The sequence below is a fragment of the Piliocolobus tephrosceles genome, chromosome 4, assembly GCF_002776525.5.
Source record: "Piliocolobus tephrosceles isolate RC106 chromosome 4, ASM277652v3, whole genome shotgun sequence".
Classification (NCBI taxonomy): Eukaryota; Metazoa; Chordata; class Mammalia; order Primates; family Cercopithecidae; genus Piliocolobus; species Piliocolobus tephrosceles.
The window spans coordinates 73,476,087-73,491,469 of record NC_045437.1 but is presented as its reverse complement, the minus strand read 5'-3'; the positions used below and the strand labels follow the sequence as shown (position 1 = coordinate 73,491,469).

Genomic DNA, 15,383 nt, shown 5'->3' with positions numbered 1-15,383 from the left:
GTCAATCCAACAGCCCTGTGAAGAGGCCCACATGGAGGGAAACTGAAGCTTCCTGCCACCAACGTGCCAGCCCTGTGGAGGATCCTCCAGCCCCTGTCACATCTTCAGCTAGGAGCAGCTCCAGCCAGTATCTTACCTGGCACCTCATGAGATCCTAAACCAGAACCATTGGGCTAAACTGCTCCTGAATTCATAACCCACAGAAACTATGCGAGTTAGTAAATGTTTATGACTGTGTTAAGACACTAAATTTTGAGGTAATTTATGTATAATTTAAGTAATACATGGTGTAACTCCTTTTATTTTTAAAAAGCATGTATACATGTTTATACATGCATAAAAACATCTCAAAGAATATACAGAGGACGTATAAACGAGTTCCCATGTTGGGGGTAGGGAGGGTGTTCATTTCTCATTGTATACTTATACTCTCAGATTTACTTATTTAATTGACCTACTCAATAGGTATGGGTTTTTTAATTTGCATTTTTCTAATGACTAATGCTAAGAGTCTTTTATGCTTCAATATGCTTATTTGCCATCTATTCTATTCAATTCTGCTTTTTGTTTATTTTTCATTTTTTAGAGATGAGGTCTCGCTATGTTGATCAGGATGGAGTATAGTAGCTACTCACGGGCATGATCATGGCTTCGTGGCTCACTGCAGCCTTGAACTGCTGGGCTCAAGCAATGGTGTAAACAAAGCAGTGGTTAGAGGGGTAAGTCATAGTAGCTGCCCTTCTGGAACCTTCTTGTCCTTCGCGTTTACTTTGACTTTCTGCCAGTCTCAAGATCTAGCTCTGAAATAGACTATGCTTTAAAGGCTTTGGAGAAGCCCATATACTGGAGGGTTAGGTTTTGCAGTTTGTTTTTTTAAATATTGACGTATTCCACTGAGAACATCAAACCCTCAACTGGACAGCTGCTAAAGTAGAAATCCTAATTTAATTATTTGCATTTAATAATGCAGTAATGTTGCAATAAATGTTTGTGGGATTGTGAACTCCAAATATTTGAGACAGGACTCAGTTAATTTAGAAAGTTTATTTTGCTAAGGTTGAGGGCGCGTGCCCGTGACACAGCCTCTGGAGATCCTGACAACTTGTGCCCAAAGTGGTGTGAAAAGAAAATATCTTGGGCCCCCAAAATCACTGCGCTAAAAGGAAAACTCAAGCTGGAAACTGCACAGGGCAAACCTGCCTCCCGTTCTATTCAAAGTCACCCCTCTGCTTACTGAGATAAATGTATTATCTGATTGCCTTCTTTGGAAAGGAAGAAACTCAAAAGAATGCGAGAGGGTTTGTCTCTCACCTATCTGTGACCTGGAAGTCCCCGCCCCGCTTTTCCGGCCTTTGCTTCAAGTTATCCCACCTTTCCAGACCAAACCAATGTACATGTTACATAAATTGATGTTTAATGTCCCCCTAAAATGTATAAAACTAAGCTGTGCCCTGGCCACCTTGGGCACATGTCGTCAGAATTTCCTGAGGCTGTGTCACAGGCATGCATCCTCAACCTTGGCAAAGTAAACTTTCTAAATTAACTGAGAACTGTCTCAAATGTTTGGGGTTCACAGTGCTCACAGCAGTTTGGTTTTATACATTTGAGGGACACATGAGACATCAATCAACGTATGTAAGATGAACATAGATTCGGTCTGGAAAGGTAGGACAACTTGATGCGGGGAGGGGGCTTTCAGGTCATGGGTCGATAAGAGACAAATGGTTGCATCATTCTTTCGAGTTTCTGATTAGCCTCTCGAAGGGAGGCAATCAGATATGCATTTCTTTCTCTTTTTTTTTGAGATGGAGTCTCACTCTGTTGCCCAGGCTGGAGTGCAGTGGTGCAATCTCAGCCCACTGCAACCTCCGCCTCCCAGGTTCAAGCGATTTTCCTGCCTCAGCCTCCAGAGTAGCTGGGACTACAGGTGCCCGCCACCACACCCAGCTAAATTTTTTTGTATTTTTAGTAGAGATGGGGTTTCACCATGTTGGCCAGGCTGATCTCAAACTCCTGACCAGGATGGTCTCGATCTCTTGACCTTGTAATCGTCCCACCTCAGCCTCCCAAAATGCTGGGATTACAGGCGTCAGCCACCGTGTCCGGCCCAGATATACATTTGTCTCAGTAAGCAGAGGGGTAACTTTGAATAGGAGAGGCAGGTTTGCCCTAAGCAGTTCCCAGCTTGACTTTTCCCTTTAGCTTAGTGATTTGGGGGCCCCAGGATTTATTTTCCTTTCACAGGATGAAGGAATGAACCACCCACATTGCTGCTGGGTTCTTGATGGGCCCACAAGCATGGGCTGTGGTTTCTATCGGAGGTGGTCTGTAACTCTGGTAAGGCTTAATTTCTCACCAATAAAGACAGAGGCTGAGAAAGAGTCCATAGATTGACCCACTGGTAGAGACAAGAGCAGCTCATACTCAAATCGTAGAATATTTCAAACTGTCCCTCCAGAGAGGCTTTCCAAGGTTGGTCTGACTCACTCTAATTGTTGACATTTAAGTAGGACAACCATCTCAGTGAAGTTCCAAGGCTTGAATAAAATGTAGGGGCTATATCCCTGATCACTAAGGGTTTGATTTTTGTCTTCAAAACTGGGTATCAGGAAAGGACTAGACACATCAGAAACTTCTCTTTGAGGAGACATCTAAACACCAAAGCAAAAACTGATCATTTTAATCAAGATCCGGAGGACACTAAGGATTACCTTTGATTCTGCAATAAATTATAGTCCTCTCAGGGGGCTCCAAAGGGTTAATGTTTCAGGAACAAAGTTGTAATCACTAAACTATGCATACTGATGAGATTATAGCCCTAAAGTTTATGAAATCTTGATAACCAGGAAATTAATTACAAGTCTGAAACTCCTGCTGCAAACCACTGAGGTGACACACTAGGAAAAACAACTCCAGCCAAGTCAGTTTAGCACTGGCCTTTGTTCTGAGCATCAGGACTGCTAATCTTTGTTCACTTTCAACTTAAGAGGTCTCACTGTTAGTAAATAAGCCTGTGGAGTTCAAAGTATTTACATTTTCAGACATTGTAGGACTTAGTTTAGAGAAATTAAACCATGATATGACATATAACACCAAAGACAACCACATCCAAGGTACTACTCTGCTAGGGCCAGAGTTCCTCACACTTCCAATCAGGGGCCTAATTCAGATAGACCAGGGGCTTTTCTAAGCCACTTTTCAAAGGCAAAACAAAACAAAACAAAACAAATTGAAAAGCTTTGCTGGGCTGGGCGTGGTGGCTCACACCTGTAATCCCAGCACTTTGGGAGGCCAAGGTGGGTGCATCACCTGAGGTCAGGAGTTCGAGACCAGCCTGGCCAACCTGGTGAAACCCCATTTCTACCAAAAATACAAAAAATTAGCCAGGTGTGGTGGCAGACGCCTGCAATCCCAGCTACTCAGGAGGCTAAGGCAGGAGAATCGCTTGAACCTGGAAGGTGGAGGCTGCGATGAGCTGAGATCACACCACTGCACTCCAGCCTGGATGACAGAGCGAGACTCGGTCTCAAAAAACAAACAAACAAAAAAAGCTTTTGCTTTATTCAAAGGCTTGGTGAAAATAGACCAAGAAAAATATCTGTTCTTTAATAGGTACTTTTGACTAAATGTTGGGTCATTCATACATGAAATACTACCTGATCATTAAAAATAACGAGAAATAGTCAGGGCACAGTGACTCATGCCTGTAATCCCAGCACTTTGGGAGGCTGAGGTGGGAGGATCTCTGGAGGCCAAGAGTTTGAGACCAGCCTGGGTAACATTGCAAGACCCTGTCTCACTAAAAATAAAATAAAAATGAGAAACAGTGAATGAGTTTAAAAAAATTATGGCCGGGCGCGGTGGCTCAAGCCTGTAATCCCAGCACTTTGGGAGGCCGAGACGGGCGGATCATGAGGTCAGGAGATCGAGACCATCCTGGCTAACAAGGTGAAACCCCGTCTCTACTAAAAAATACAAAAAACTAGCCGGGCGAGGTGGCGGGCGCCTGTAGTCCCAGCGACTCCGGAGGCTGAGGCAGGAGAATGGCGTAAAACCCGGGAGGCGGAGCTTGCAGTGAGCTGAGATCTGGCCACTGCACTCCAGCCCAGGAGACACAGCAAGACTCCGTCTCAAAAAAAAAAATAAAAAATAAAATAAAAAAATAAAAAAATTATGAAGACAATTTATATAAACTGATTTAGGAGTTAAAGTGATACGTATGTACACATATTGCATACATATTTATTCTTTTTTTTTGAGACGGAGTCTCACTCTGTCGCCAGGCTGGAGTGCAGTGGCACAATCTCGGCTCACTGCAAGCTCCGCCTCCTGGGTTCAAGTGATTCTCCTGCCTCAGCCTCCCAAGTAGCTGGGACTACAGGCACCTGCCACTACGCCCAGCTAATTTTTTGTATTTTTAGTAGAGACGAGGTTTCACCATGTTGGCCAGGATGGTCTCGATCTCTTGACCTCGTGATCCACCCTCCTCGGCCTCCCAAAGTGCTGGGATTACAGGCGTGAGCCACCGTGCCCTGCCACATATTTATTCTTAAAGTATAGCCACATTGTAGTGAGATTTGCATAGTTACACACACACACACAAAGAGGGTATAGCCAGGAGTGTTGGCATGTTCCTGTAGCCCCTAGCTAATATGGAGGCTGAAGCAGGAGGACGGCTTGAATCCAGGAGGGTGAGGCTGTAGTAGGCTATTCTGATCATTGTCTGCACTAAGTTCAGCATCAATATGGTAACCTCCAGGGAGAAGGGGACCACCAGGTTGCCTAAGAAGGGGTGAACCAGCTCAGGCAGGAAATGCAGCAGGAAGAACTCCCACAGTGATCAGTAGTGGAATCACACGTGGAAATAGCCACTGCACTCCAGCCTGGGTAACAGACCGACACCCTGTCTCAAAAAAAAAAAAAAGAAATGACGAACACTAGAAAAATGTTCTCCACTGAGTCAGCTACAGATGGCCTTCAGGGCTCTGTGAACTATTAGTTCCTGCTCCCTTTTATCCTGTTCCCACCATTTTCCCATTTCTCACCTGACAAATGGGGACAACTTCTCAGGCCTGCAACGAGACTCAAAGCAGAGAAGGCAAAGAAAGCAGTGACACTGAAGTGAAAGGGGGCAGAGCAGAAAACAGGTCTCGTCCACAGAGCATAGTAATAATATTATTTAATATTTATGATCACATAAACGTGCCAAATATTTTTATTCTCATAACTTTATGAGGAAGATACTATTATCCTAATTTTACAAGTAAGGACTGAGATACTACTCTCCCCATTTGACAATGAGTCGCATTTTATTATCTTACTGCTTGAGGTAATAAAAACGTCCCTAATGTAAGCAATGATGGAGTCGGAATTCAGCCCTTAGCCGCTAGGCTGTGCTGCTTCTTCAATAAAACAATGACTTTTTTTTTCCCCCAATCAGATTGGGAAACCAAAGATTGAGAGCATGGAATGTGGATGAGCATTTCAGGAAACAGGTGCAAAATATACCATTTTGGTAGAAGTATACACTACTGAAGACAATTTGGCAAGACTTATCAAAACTTAAAATAGGCATCTAACTTTTGAGTTGCCCATTCTACTTCTAGAAACTTATCCTCAAAAAATATGCTCACAGATGTCTGTACACAGATATTTGATACAGCTGTTTTTTTTTTTTTTTTTGAGAAAACAAAAATGGAATATTTATTCGCAACTCAAAAGAAACACTATGCATATAAGGTAAGAGATTAATCATAAACACAGCAAGTTCCATCCCATTCCTGTCTCCAAGGCTGCATGGCCAAATGGAATCTTTAAGAGAACACCTGGACAACAGAGGACCTGTCAGTGACTCCGGTCTGGACTTCTGAATGCAGCAGTTTTAATAGTCAAAAAAATAAGGGTAGGGGGATGACAACCTAAGGAGCCGTTGGTAGGGAAATAATTACATACATCACAATGTACACCAAATGTTAAATAGCCTCTATCCTTGAAAAGTGATCAACCTACAGATGCAGGTGTGGAAAGAATTCTAAAACTTTTTTTTTTTTTGAGATAGAGTTTCACCCTTGTTGGTCAGGCTGGAGTGCAATGGCACGATCTCGGCTCACTGCAACCTCCGCCTCCCAGGTTCAAGCGATTCTCCTGCCTCAGCCTCCTGAGTAGCTGAGAATTACAGGAACTTGCCACCACACTTGGCTAATTTTTGTATTTTTAGTAGAGACAGGATCTTGCCATGTTGGCCAGGCTGGTCTTGAACTCCTGACCTTGGGTGATCCACCTACCTCGGCCTCCCAAAGTGCTGGGACTACACACATGAGCCACAGCGCCAGTCCTCTAAAAACATTTTTTTTTTTTTTTTTTTTTTGAGGCGGAGTCTTGCTCTGTCGTCCGGACTGGAGTGCAGTGGCCGGATCTCAGCTCACTGCAAGCTCCGCCTCCCGGGTTTACCCCATGCTCCTGCCTCAGCCTCCCAAGTAGCTGAGACAACAGGCGCCCGCCACCTCGCCCGGCTAGTTTTTGTATTTTTAGTAGAGACGGGGTTTCACCGTGTTAGCCAGGATGGTCTTGATCTCCTGACCTCATGATCCGCCCGTCTCGGCCTCCCAAAGTGCTGGGACTACACACATGAGCCACAGCGCCAGTCCTCTAAAAACATGTTTAAATGAAAACCAGTTGTCACAGAGTTTGGTGTGAGTGTCCATCATTTCCTTTTAGAGGGGTGAAGCCATTGCCTCCCTTCTCTCACTCCTTCCCTCAAAACAAACACACAACTCAGAAATAAGCTGTAAAAAAAATTGTGTTATTTATAAATCAATTACACAATAAAATAATTATTTTTAAAAGTCACAAATACAATCGTTGTATAAAGTCAGTTTGGCATCAAGTACCTTTTAAATATGTTGCAAACTATTTTCCAAAGAGATGTGGTCCAAACTCTCTGAAAGTTTTATAATTTCGTATTAGATAACAAGTGAACAAAACTGACAATAAATACTCCAACAATAATTTTTTAAAATGCTAAGTGGTAAATGCTATTCTAAGTGGCAAAACAATCTATTACTCAGACTACCTGAAAATTTCACTGAAGTCATAAAAAGTTATACAAAACTTGTATTTACACGTTTAAAATCCTGATTGTATTTTTCTTGAATAATAATATATACAGGCCAGGCGCGGCGGCTCAAGCCTGTAATCCCAGCACTTTGGGAGGCCGAGACGGGCGGATCACGAGGTCAGCAGATCGAAACCATCCTGGCTAACACGGTGAAACCCCGTCTCTACTAAAAAATACGAAAAACTAGCCGGGCGAGGTGGTGGGCGCCTGTAGTCCCAGCTCCTCAGGAGGCTGAGGCAGGAGAATGGCGTAAACCCGGGAGGCGGAGCTTGCAGTGAGCTGAGATCCGGCCACTGCACTCCAGCCTGGGTGACAGAGCGAGATTCCGTCTCAAAAAAAAAAAAAATAATAATAATAATAATAATAATAATAATAATATATACAAAAGCTCAAAGGGTTAATAAAGAAATAATTCAAAGTCCTAATAAGTCAACAGATTTCATTATAAGCTGAACATAAAAGAGACACCGTTTGCTTCTCTTTCTGAAAATTATCACTGTCAAATGGAAGCAGCATTCAGAACAATGGTTCTCAAATCTTCATGTGCATAAACATCATGCAAGTTTGTACCACAGAGATTCCTGGGCCCTGTTCCCAGAGTCTGAGCTCTCATTACTGAATCTGAGGAATCTGCATTTTAACAAGATCCGTGATTATTTTATCACCCAAGCTGGAATGCAGTGGTGTGATCTTGGCTCACTGCAACCTCTGCCTCCTGAGTTAAAGTGATACTTGATTCTTGTGCCTCAGCCTCCTGAGTAACTGCGATTACAGACGTGCACCACCACACCTGGTTAACTTTTGTATTGTTAGTAGAGACGAGGTTTTGCCATGATGGCCAAGCTGGTCTCAAACTCCTGACCTCAAGTGATCTGCTGCCTCGGCCTCCCAAAGTGCTGGGATTACAGGCAGGAGGCACCGCACCCAGCCAAGATCCATAATGATTTTGATGAAGTGGTACAAGAACCTCACTCACTGGACATTGAAATGCTACTGTCCAATCCCAACTCACTGCTATTGATTGGAAACCTGATTCTGGCAGTTCATTTATCTTGATTTCCTCATTTGTAAGGTCATTCGATTGGACTGATCATCTCTGAGGGCCTTGAAGCCCTAACAAGTCTATCACAATCCCAGATGTAAAATATATATATATATATATAATTTCAGCTGAGAAGTGAGTCTTCACACCAAGTCTACTTTTTGCAAGTTACTGGGTTTCTGTCTTTACCATCTTCTGAAAAGTCTGCTTCTGTTGGTTCAGTTTCTGGGGACATCTGAGTAGAGGAATTCTGAAACAGACACTGATGTTAATTTGAGGGACTACTTTTCTCATGCAAACAGGGGAGCTCCTAGCAATCCTAAGAGGTGCTGCATCCACATGGTATGCGGTGAGATGCGTTTGGTTAGGAAATAAGAGACACGTCCCCATAACATTAAACAGGCTCCACATCCTATGGTGCAATTCCCATCTGAGGACTTGGGAAGCTCAATAGGAGGTCTTAACAGTGGTTGAACTTGAAGAGTAAGAGCTGGACTTCCTGGAGTGTTTCTTTGAGGTGAGGGATACTTGCATCTGCTTTACAGTGCGGACACTTCTGCAAAGGAGGGCATTCTTTGCATGATCCCTGAAATCATGTGAAACAAAGTAATAGACAAAGGGGTCGATGCAGCTGTTGAGGGTAGAGAGGCAGAGGGCTACAATGTACAGGGCATAGACATGGCTCTGGCCCCGGCTCTTAATCAGAAAATAATGCACCACGAGCAGAAGGTTACTAGGAGTGAAGCAGATCAGGTACATGGCCAGGACAGTGACAATGAGTTTGATGGCCCTCTTCCTTTTCTTCTGTGAGTTTTCATCCATGGCAGAAAATCGCAGCATTCTGATCATCAGCACATAGGCAGAGGCTGTGAGGAAGGCTGGGAACAGAAAAACCCCAATGGCCAGAGAGAGGAAGTAATTGAACATGTCTCCCACCAAGAGCTGCTCAGGCAAAACATCATGACAGGTCGTGATGTTCAGGGCTGGAATGAAGATGGTCTGCTTCACGACATACAACGGGATGGTGACCAGCAGAATCAGCAGCCATATTGCCAGGGAGATGCCAATGGCAATGTTTGCCTTCTTCCTGGAGTGCCCCATGGGGTTCACAATGACCCAATACCTCTGCACACTGAGGCAAGTCATGAAGAGAATGGAACAGTACATGTTGCCATAGAAAAAGCCAATAAGCATGTTACAAAGAGCTTCCCCGTAAATCCAATTGTTGCCATGTATGTGATAGGCAATCTTCAAGGGGAACCAGATGACAGAGAGGAGGTCAGCCAAGGCCAGATTGGCCATGTAAATCACAGCAGGGTGCTTCTTCTTAGTTCGGAAAAGAAAGACCCACAGGGCCATGCCATTACTTGGCAAACCCACCACAAATACAATTGTGTAGACAATTGGAAGGAAGACAGTGGTCAGTTTTCCAGTGAGGACAGATGCAGAAAACTCATCCACAGAAAAGCCTCGTTCAACTGTAACTCCTTTTCCAGTGACGTGGGATGTGCCATCAACCCTACCAATAAGGCTTCTTCCTTTAGAGGATATATTGGTTCCTGTACAAGAAAGGAAGACAAGGGTCATTACAGAAATAAATGTTTCAGCAGTAACACTGGTTTGTTCAAATGAAAGTACGTTCATTTATTCATTTTTTAATTTACCCAGGCTGGAGCGTAGTGGGCGATCATAATGCACGGCAGCCTCAAACTTTTGGGCTCGAGCAATCCTCCTGAACTGCCACGCCACAGGCACGCACCACCACACACGGCTAATTTTTTACTTTTTGTAGAGATAGGATCTCGCTATGTTGCCCAGGCTCTTCTCAAACTCCTGGCCTTAAGATTCTCCCACCTCAGCCTCCCAAAGTGGTGAGATTACAAGTGTGAGCCACTGAGCCCAGCCTCAAATGAAAGTACCTTAGATTAAAACAGAAATACACTATTAGAGGATTACACAAAATGCTTATACGGGCTTTTCTTTGTGTAATGAGATTACTGGGATTTCTATTGTCTGGTTTAGTTTAGTTTTATGGGGTTTTTTTCTTACAGTGAGTATTTTTGTATCTGGGAGTTGTAAGGAGTTGTGGGATGCATGTGGAACATTGATTTCTAGGAATATAAAGAAGACTAACAATATTTCAACTTATTTTTACAAACTATCCACATTCATTAGTCCCCAGCTATTCTTTTTATTTTACTTATTTTTATTTTTTTAGAGATGGGGTCTTGCTATGTTAACTAAGCTGGTCTTGAACTCCTGGGTTCAAGTGATCTTCCCATCTTAGCCTCCCAAAGTGCTGGAATTACGGGCATGAGACATCACACCCAGCTCTAGCTATTCTTATCACATGGCCAACAACAGTCCTTTGATTTATCAATTAGTAAAATTTGGCTTGGCTGGGCATGGTGGCTCACACCTATAATCTGAGCACTTTGGGAGGCTGAGGCAGGCAGATCACCTGAGGTCAGGAGTTTGAGACCAGCCTGGTTAACATGGCGAAACCCCGACTCTATTAAAAACACAAAAATTAGCCAGGTGCGCCTGTAATCCCAGCTACTTTAGGAGGCTGAGGCAGAAGAATCGCTTGAACCCGGAAGGTGGAGGTTGCAGTGATCCAAGATCATGCCACTGCACTTCAGCCTGGGTGACAGAGACATCAGCTTAGGAATGTGCAGTAATTCCTTTCCAAATTCTCAAGTGTGTAAAATAGCGATCCCCCTCCTGACACCAGTTTTCTAATTTCTCACTTCATAATGGCCTTCTATTCCACTCTAGTCCTGAGCCAGGATCCATCCTGGCCTATTCAATTCATCATACCCTACTCAGACCTTGCCACAGGGAGATTCCCAGGACCACAAGGGACATTCCCTTTTCACCCACAAGGATAGCCTCAACAGTGGGCAGGGATTTCCCCTGTTCACGTGCTGGCTTCCTGGAGAACGTCCCAGGGAGGCCAGCTGGCAGGAAAATTGTCTGGCCCGGACAGGTGGCTGTACTGATAACAGATTTGTGTTCTGACTTCCAAGCATGTAGCATGACAAGCTAACTTATTCTCCCTCTCTTATATTATGAAGTTGACCTTAAAAACCACAAAGAAATGAATGGCATGTCCTCCCTACATTCTGCCCCTAAGTATTCATGAACCTGCAGGAGTAAGTAAGGACAATTTAAGGATGCCGAAGAATTTTACTCTAATTCTGGGGAAAAGTAGGCCTCATCAGGCAGAGAAGACAGGGCAATACTGGCACTGCAGATTACCAGGGAGGATATTAAACCTACTTATGCTCTTATCTCATAATGTTATGCTTGGTCATCATTTTTCCACTAGAAGCTTTACACTAATGTTCCGCAGAATTTTTCACATCTTAACGCTTCTATCTGGGATGCTAGCCTGGGTGGAGTGTTGGGGGATGTAGAGATCAATATTTCACTTTTCACTTAGTGTAGTGGGTTGAAAGGTGGTACCCCCAAAAGAGAAGTCTATGTCCTAATCCCCAGACTCCGTGAACATTATTTAGCAAAAAGGTCTTTGCAGATAGAATTAAGGATCCTGAGATAAGAAGATCTCCCTGGGTTACCTAGGTGGGCCCTAAATCCAATGACAAGTGTCTTTTTTAAGATAAAGGCAGAGGCCTGGCGCGGTGGCTCACGCCTGTAATTCCAGCACTTTGGGAATTGGGAGTGGGAGGCTAAGATGGGCAGATCACTTGAGGTCAGGAGTTCGAGACAAGCATGGCCAACATGGTGAAATCCTGTCTCTACTGAAAATACAAAAATTAGCCAGGTGTGGTGGCGTGTGCCTATAGTTCCAGCTACTTGGGAGGCTGAGGCAGGAGAATCGCTTGAACCCGGGAGGCAGAGGTTGCAGTGAGCCAAGGTTGTGCCACTGCACTCCAGCCTGGGTGACAGAGTTAAAGTCTGTATCAAACAACAACAAAAAAAGAGAAAGGCAGAAAGAGATCTACAACACGCAGAAAAAGAGAAGCCAGAGGAGTAAGTGACATGAGAATGGAGGCAGAGATTGGAGTCACGTCAAGGAACAGGCCAAGAATGCCAAGAAATGCCGGCAGCCACTGCAAGCTGGGAAAGGCGAGGAATGGACTCTCCCTTAGAGCTTTTGGAGGGCGTGTGGCCCCAATTCCTTGATTTCAGATTTCTGGCCTCCAGAACTGACAGAATACATGTGTTGCTTTACATATTTATTTAGCATATGGCAATTTGTTACGGTAGCCACAAGAAACTAACACGCCTAGGATAGTCCTATTTCTAATGGTTCTATTTTTTTTCCCATAATTCTTCAAAAAGAACGTATGTTGTTTTTAAATTTTAAAAAAAAATCCTACATATTACAGTGTTCTTCAAATATTTGACCATAACGCCCAAGAACTATATTCTACATAGTAACCCAGTTCCCAATACACATATCCATAGTGGAAAAAAGTTTCACAAAATAATAATTATTCTTATTACACAGGGTGCACTGATACTTTCTATTGTATTCTATTCCATTATTATAAAAAGCCAGTTATTATTCTTTAACATTGATTTCACAGGCCACTTAACTTAGAATGACAACGATGTAACAATTAGAAAGTAACACACTGGAAATTAAGTTGGTGTTGGATTCAGTACTTGATCAGCGTTATAGACTGAGCAACCGGTGCAGTTATTGTGGGATGTATCCAACACCAAATTAATGGAAATGAAGGCAGCAAAGTGTTAAACACTACGAATGTAGTCAGTAAAATCGAGACTCTGGGAACTGCTACAGGATAAGGGCCTGTTTTTCACAAAATACAAATTATAAGGCAAAAAATAAGAAAGAGGGCCAGGCACAGTACCTCACGCCTTCAATACCCAGCACTTTGGGAGGCCAAAGCAGGAGGATTTATTGAGACCAGGGATTTAAGACCAGCCTGGGCAACATAGCAAGACCCCATCTCTTAAAAAAAAGAAGAAGAAGAAGAAAAAAAAAGGAAAAGAAAGGTGTGGAGGTGAAATTTATAGAGTAGAAGATCTAAAAGACATATCAGTCATATGTATGTACCTTGTTTCAATCCTGATTCAAACAAACCATAAAAATACCTTTTCTTTTTGAGATGGAGTCTCACTCTGTCAGCCAGGCTGGAGTGCAGTGGTGCAATCTTGGTTCACTGCAACCTCCATCTCCCAGGTTCAAGCAATTCTCCTGCCTCAGTCTCCCAAGTAGCTGGGATTATAGGTGCGCACCACTATACCCAGCTAATTTTTGTATTTTTAGTAGAGATGGGGTATCACCACGTTGGTCAGGCTGGTCTCGAACTCCTGATCTCAAGTGATCTGCCCACCTCAGCCTCCCAAAGTGCTGGAATTACAGGCATGAGCCACTGCACCCGGCCTAAAATGACATTTATGAGACAATTAGAATTTGAACGCAGAGCCAGGCATGGTTGTTCATGCCTATAATCCCAGTGCTTTTTGAGGCTGAGGTGGAAGGATTGCTTGAGGCCAAGAGTTTGAGACCAGCCTGGCCAACATAGCAAGACCTTGTCTCTACAGAACATTAAAAAAAAAAAAAATTAGCCAGGCATGGTGGCGCACACCTGTAGTCCTGGCTACTTGGAAAGCTGAAATGGGAGGATCAGTTGAGACCAGGAGTTCAATGATTCAGTGAGATTGCACCACCTCACTCCACACTGGGTGACAGAGTAAGGCCCTTGTCTCTTAAAAAAAAAGAAAAAAACAAATTTGAATACTGACTGAATATTTGATTATGTTAAAAATTAATGTTAGTAGATAGTGTAATGGCATTATGTTTATATTTGAAAAAGAAATCCCTCATACTTTATTAATACCTTCTAAAATATTTTAGGATGAAATGATATCTGAGATTTATTTCACAACCACAGGAATTGAAACCCTCAGACACTGCTGGTAGGAATGCAAAATGGTGCATGGCTGGGCAGAGTGGCTCACACTTCTAATCCCAGCACTATGGGAAGCCGAGGTGGATAGATCACCTGAGGTCAGGAGTTCGAGACCAGCCTGGCCAACATGGTGAAACCCCACCTGTACTAAAAATACAAAAATTAGCCAGGCATGGTGGCGTACACCTGTAATCCCAGCAACTTGGGAGGCTGAGACAGGAGAATCATTTGAACCAGGAGGCACAGGTTGCAGTGAGCCAAGATCGCGCCACTGCACTCCAGCCTGGGCGACAGAGTGAAACCATGTCTATTCCTGGGCGACAGAGTGAAACCATGTCTATTTAAAATAAATAAAATAAAATAAAATAAAATGTACAGTTATTGTGGGAAATTATCTGGCAGTTCCTCAAATGGTTAAAGAGTTACTATATGGCTGGACGCGGTGATTCATGCCTGTAATCCCAGCAATTTGGGAGGCTGAGGCAGGTGGATCACAAGGTCAGGGGTTTGAGACCAGCCTGGCTAACATGGTGAAACCCCATCTCTACTAAAAATACAAAAATTAGCTGGGTGTGGTGGCACACACCTATAGTCCCAGCTACTTGGGAGGCTGAGGCAGGAGAATCGTTTGCCAAGGGCTAAGACCAGAAGATTGGTGAATGACAGCTAAGGTGTTTCTTCCAGAGTAATAAAAATGTTCTGAAAGTGTTTGTGGTACTGGTTGAATAATTCTATGAATACACTAAAAGCCACTAAACTGTACAGTTTAAAGGGGTGAATTGTATGGTGTGTAAATTATCTGATATGGAATTCTTGGTAAAGCTGTTAAAAAAAAAAAACACAGGCTCAGTATCATAGGAAAGGGAAAAAAACAGAAAAATAACAGGGAAGAGGGGTGGCAGGTGGGTTGGGAAATAGATGAAACAAGATTAGCCAACAGCTAATAATTATTGAAGTAGAGTGGTGGGTACACGGAATTCACTGTAATAGTATACTGCTATAAGATTAAAATTCTCCATAAAAATAAGCATGTACCAAGTCAGGAAAGCTCACATAAAGAGTGCTCAAAATCTGTTTTAAATAAGAACACTAGGCCGGGCGCGGTGGCTCAAGCCTGTAATCCCAGCACTTTGGGAGGCCGAGACGGGCGGATCACGAGGTCAGGAGATCGAGACCATCCTGGCTAACACAGTGAAACCCCGTCTCTACTAAAAAATACAAAAAACTAGCCGGGCGAGGTGGCGGGCGCCTGTAGTCCCAGCTACTCGGGAGGCTGAGGCAGGAGAATGGCGTAAACCCGGGAGGCGGAGCTTGC

The 15,383-nt window shown here is 43.6% G+C and overlaps 1 protein-coding gene across 1 annotated transcript in view; it reads right to left on the bottom strand.

Annotated features, from left to right (window-relative positions):
• Positions 1-7,490: 7,490 nt before the first annotated feature.
• The window catches only part of F2RL1 (F2R like trypsin receptor 1), a 12,866-nt gene continuing 4,973 nt past the window's right edge, over positions 7,491-15,383 (bottom strand). The window contains exon 2 of the mRNA XM_026454257.1: positions 7,491-9,718. Within this exon, the coding sequence (XP_026310042.1) occupies positions 8,607-9,718 (1,112 nt within the window). The 3' untranslated portion in view covers positions 7,491-8,606. The remainder of the gene's footprint in view (positions 9,719-15,383) is intronic.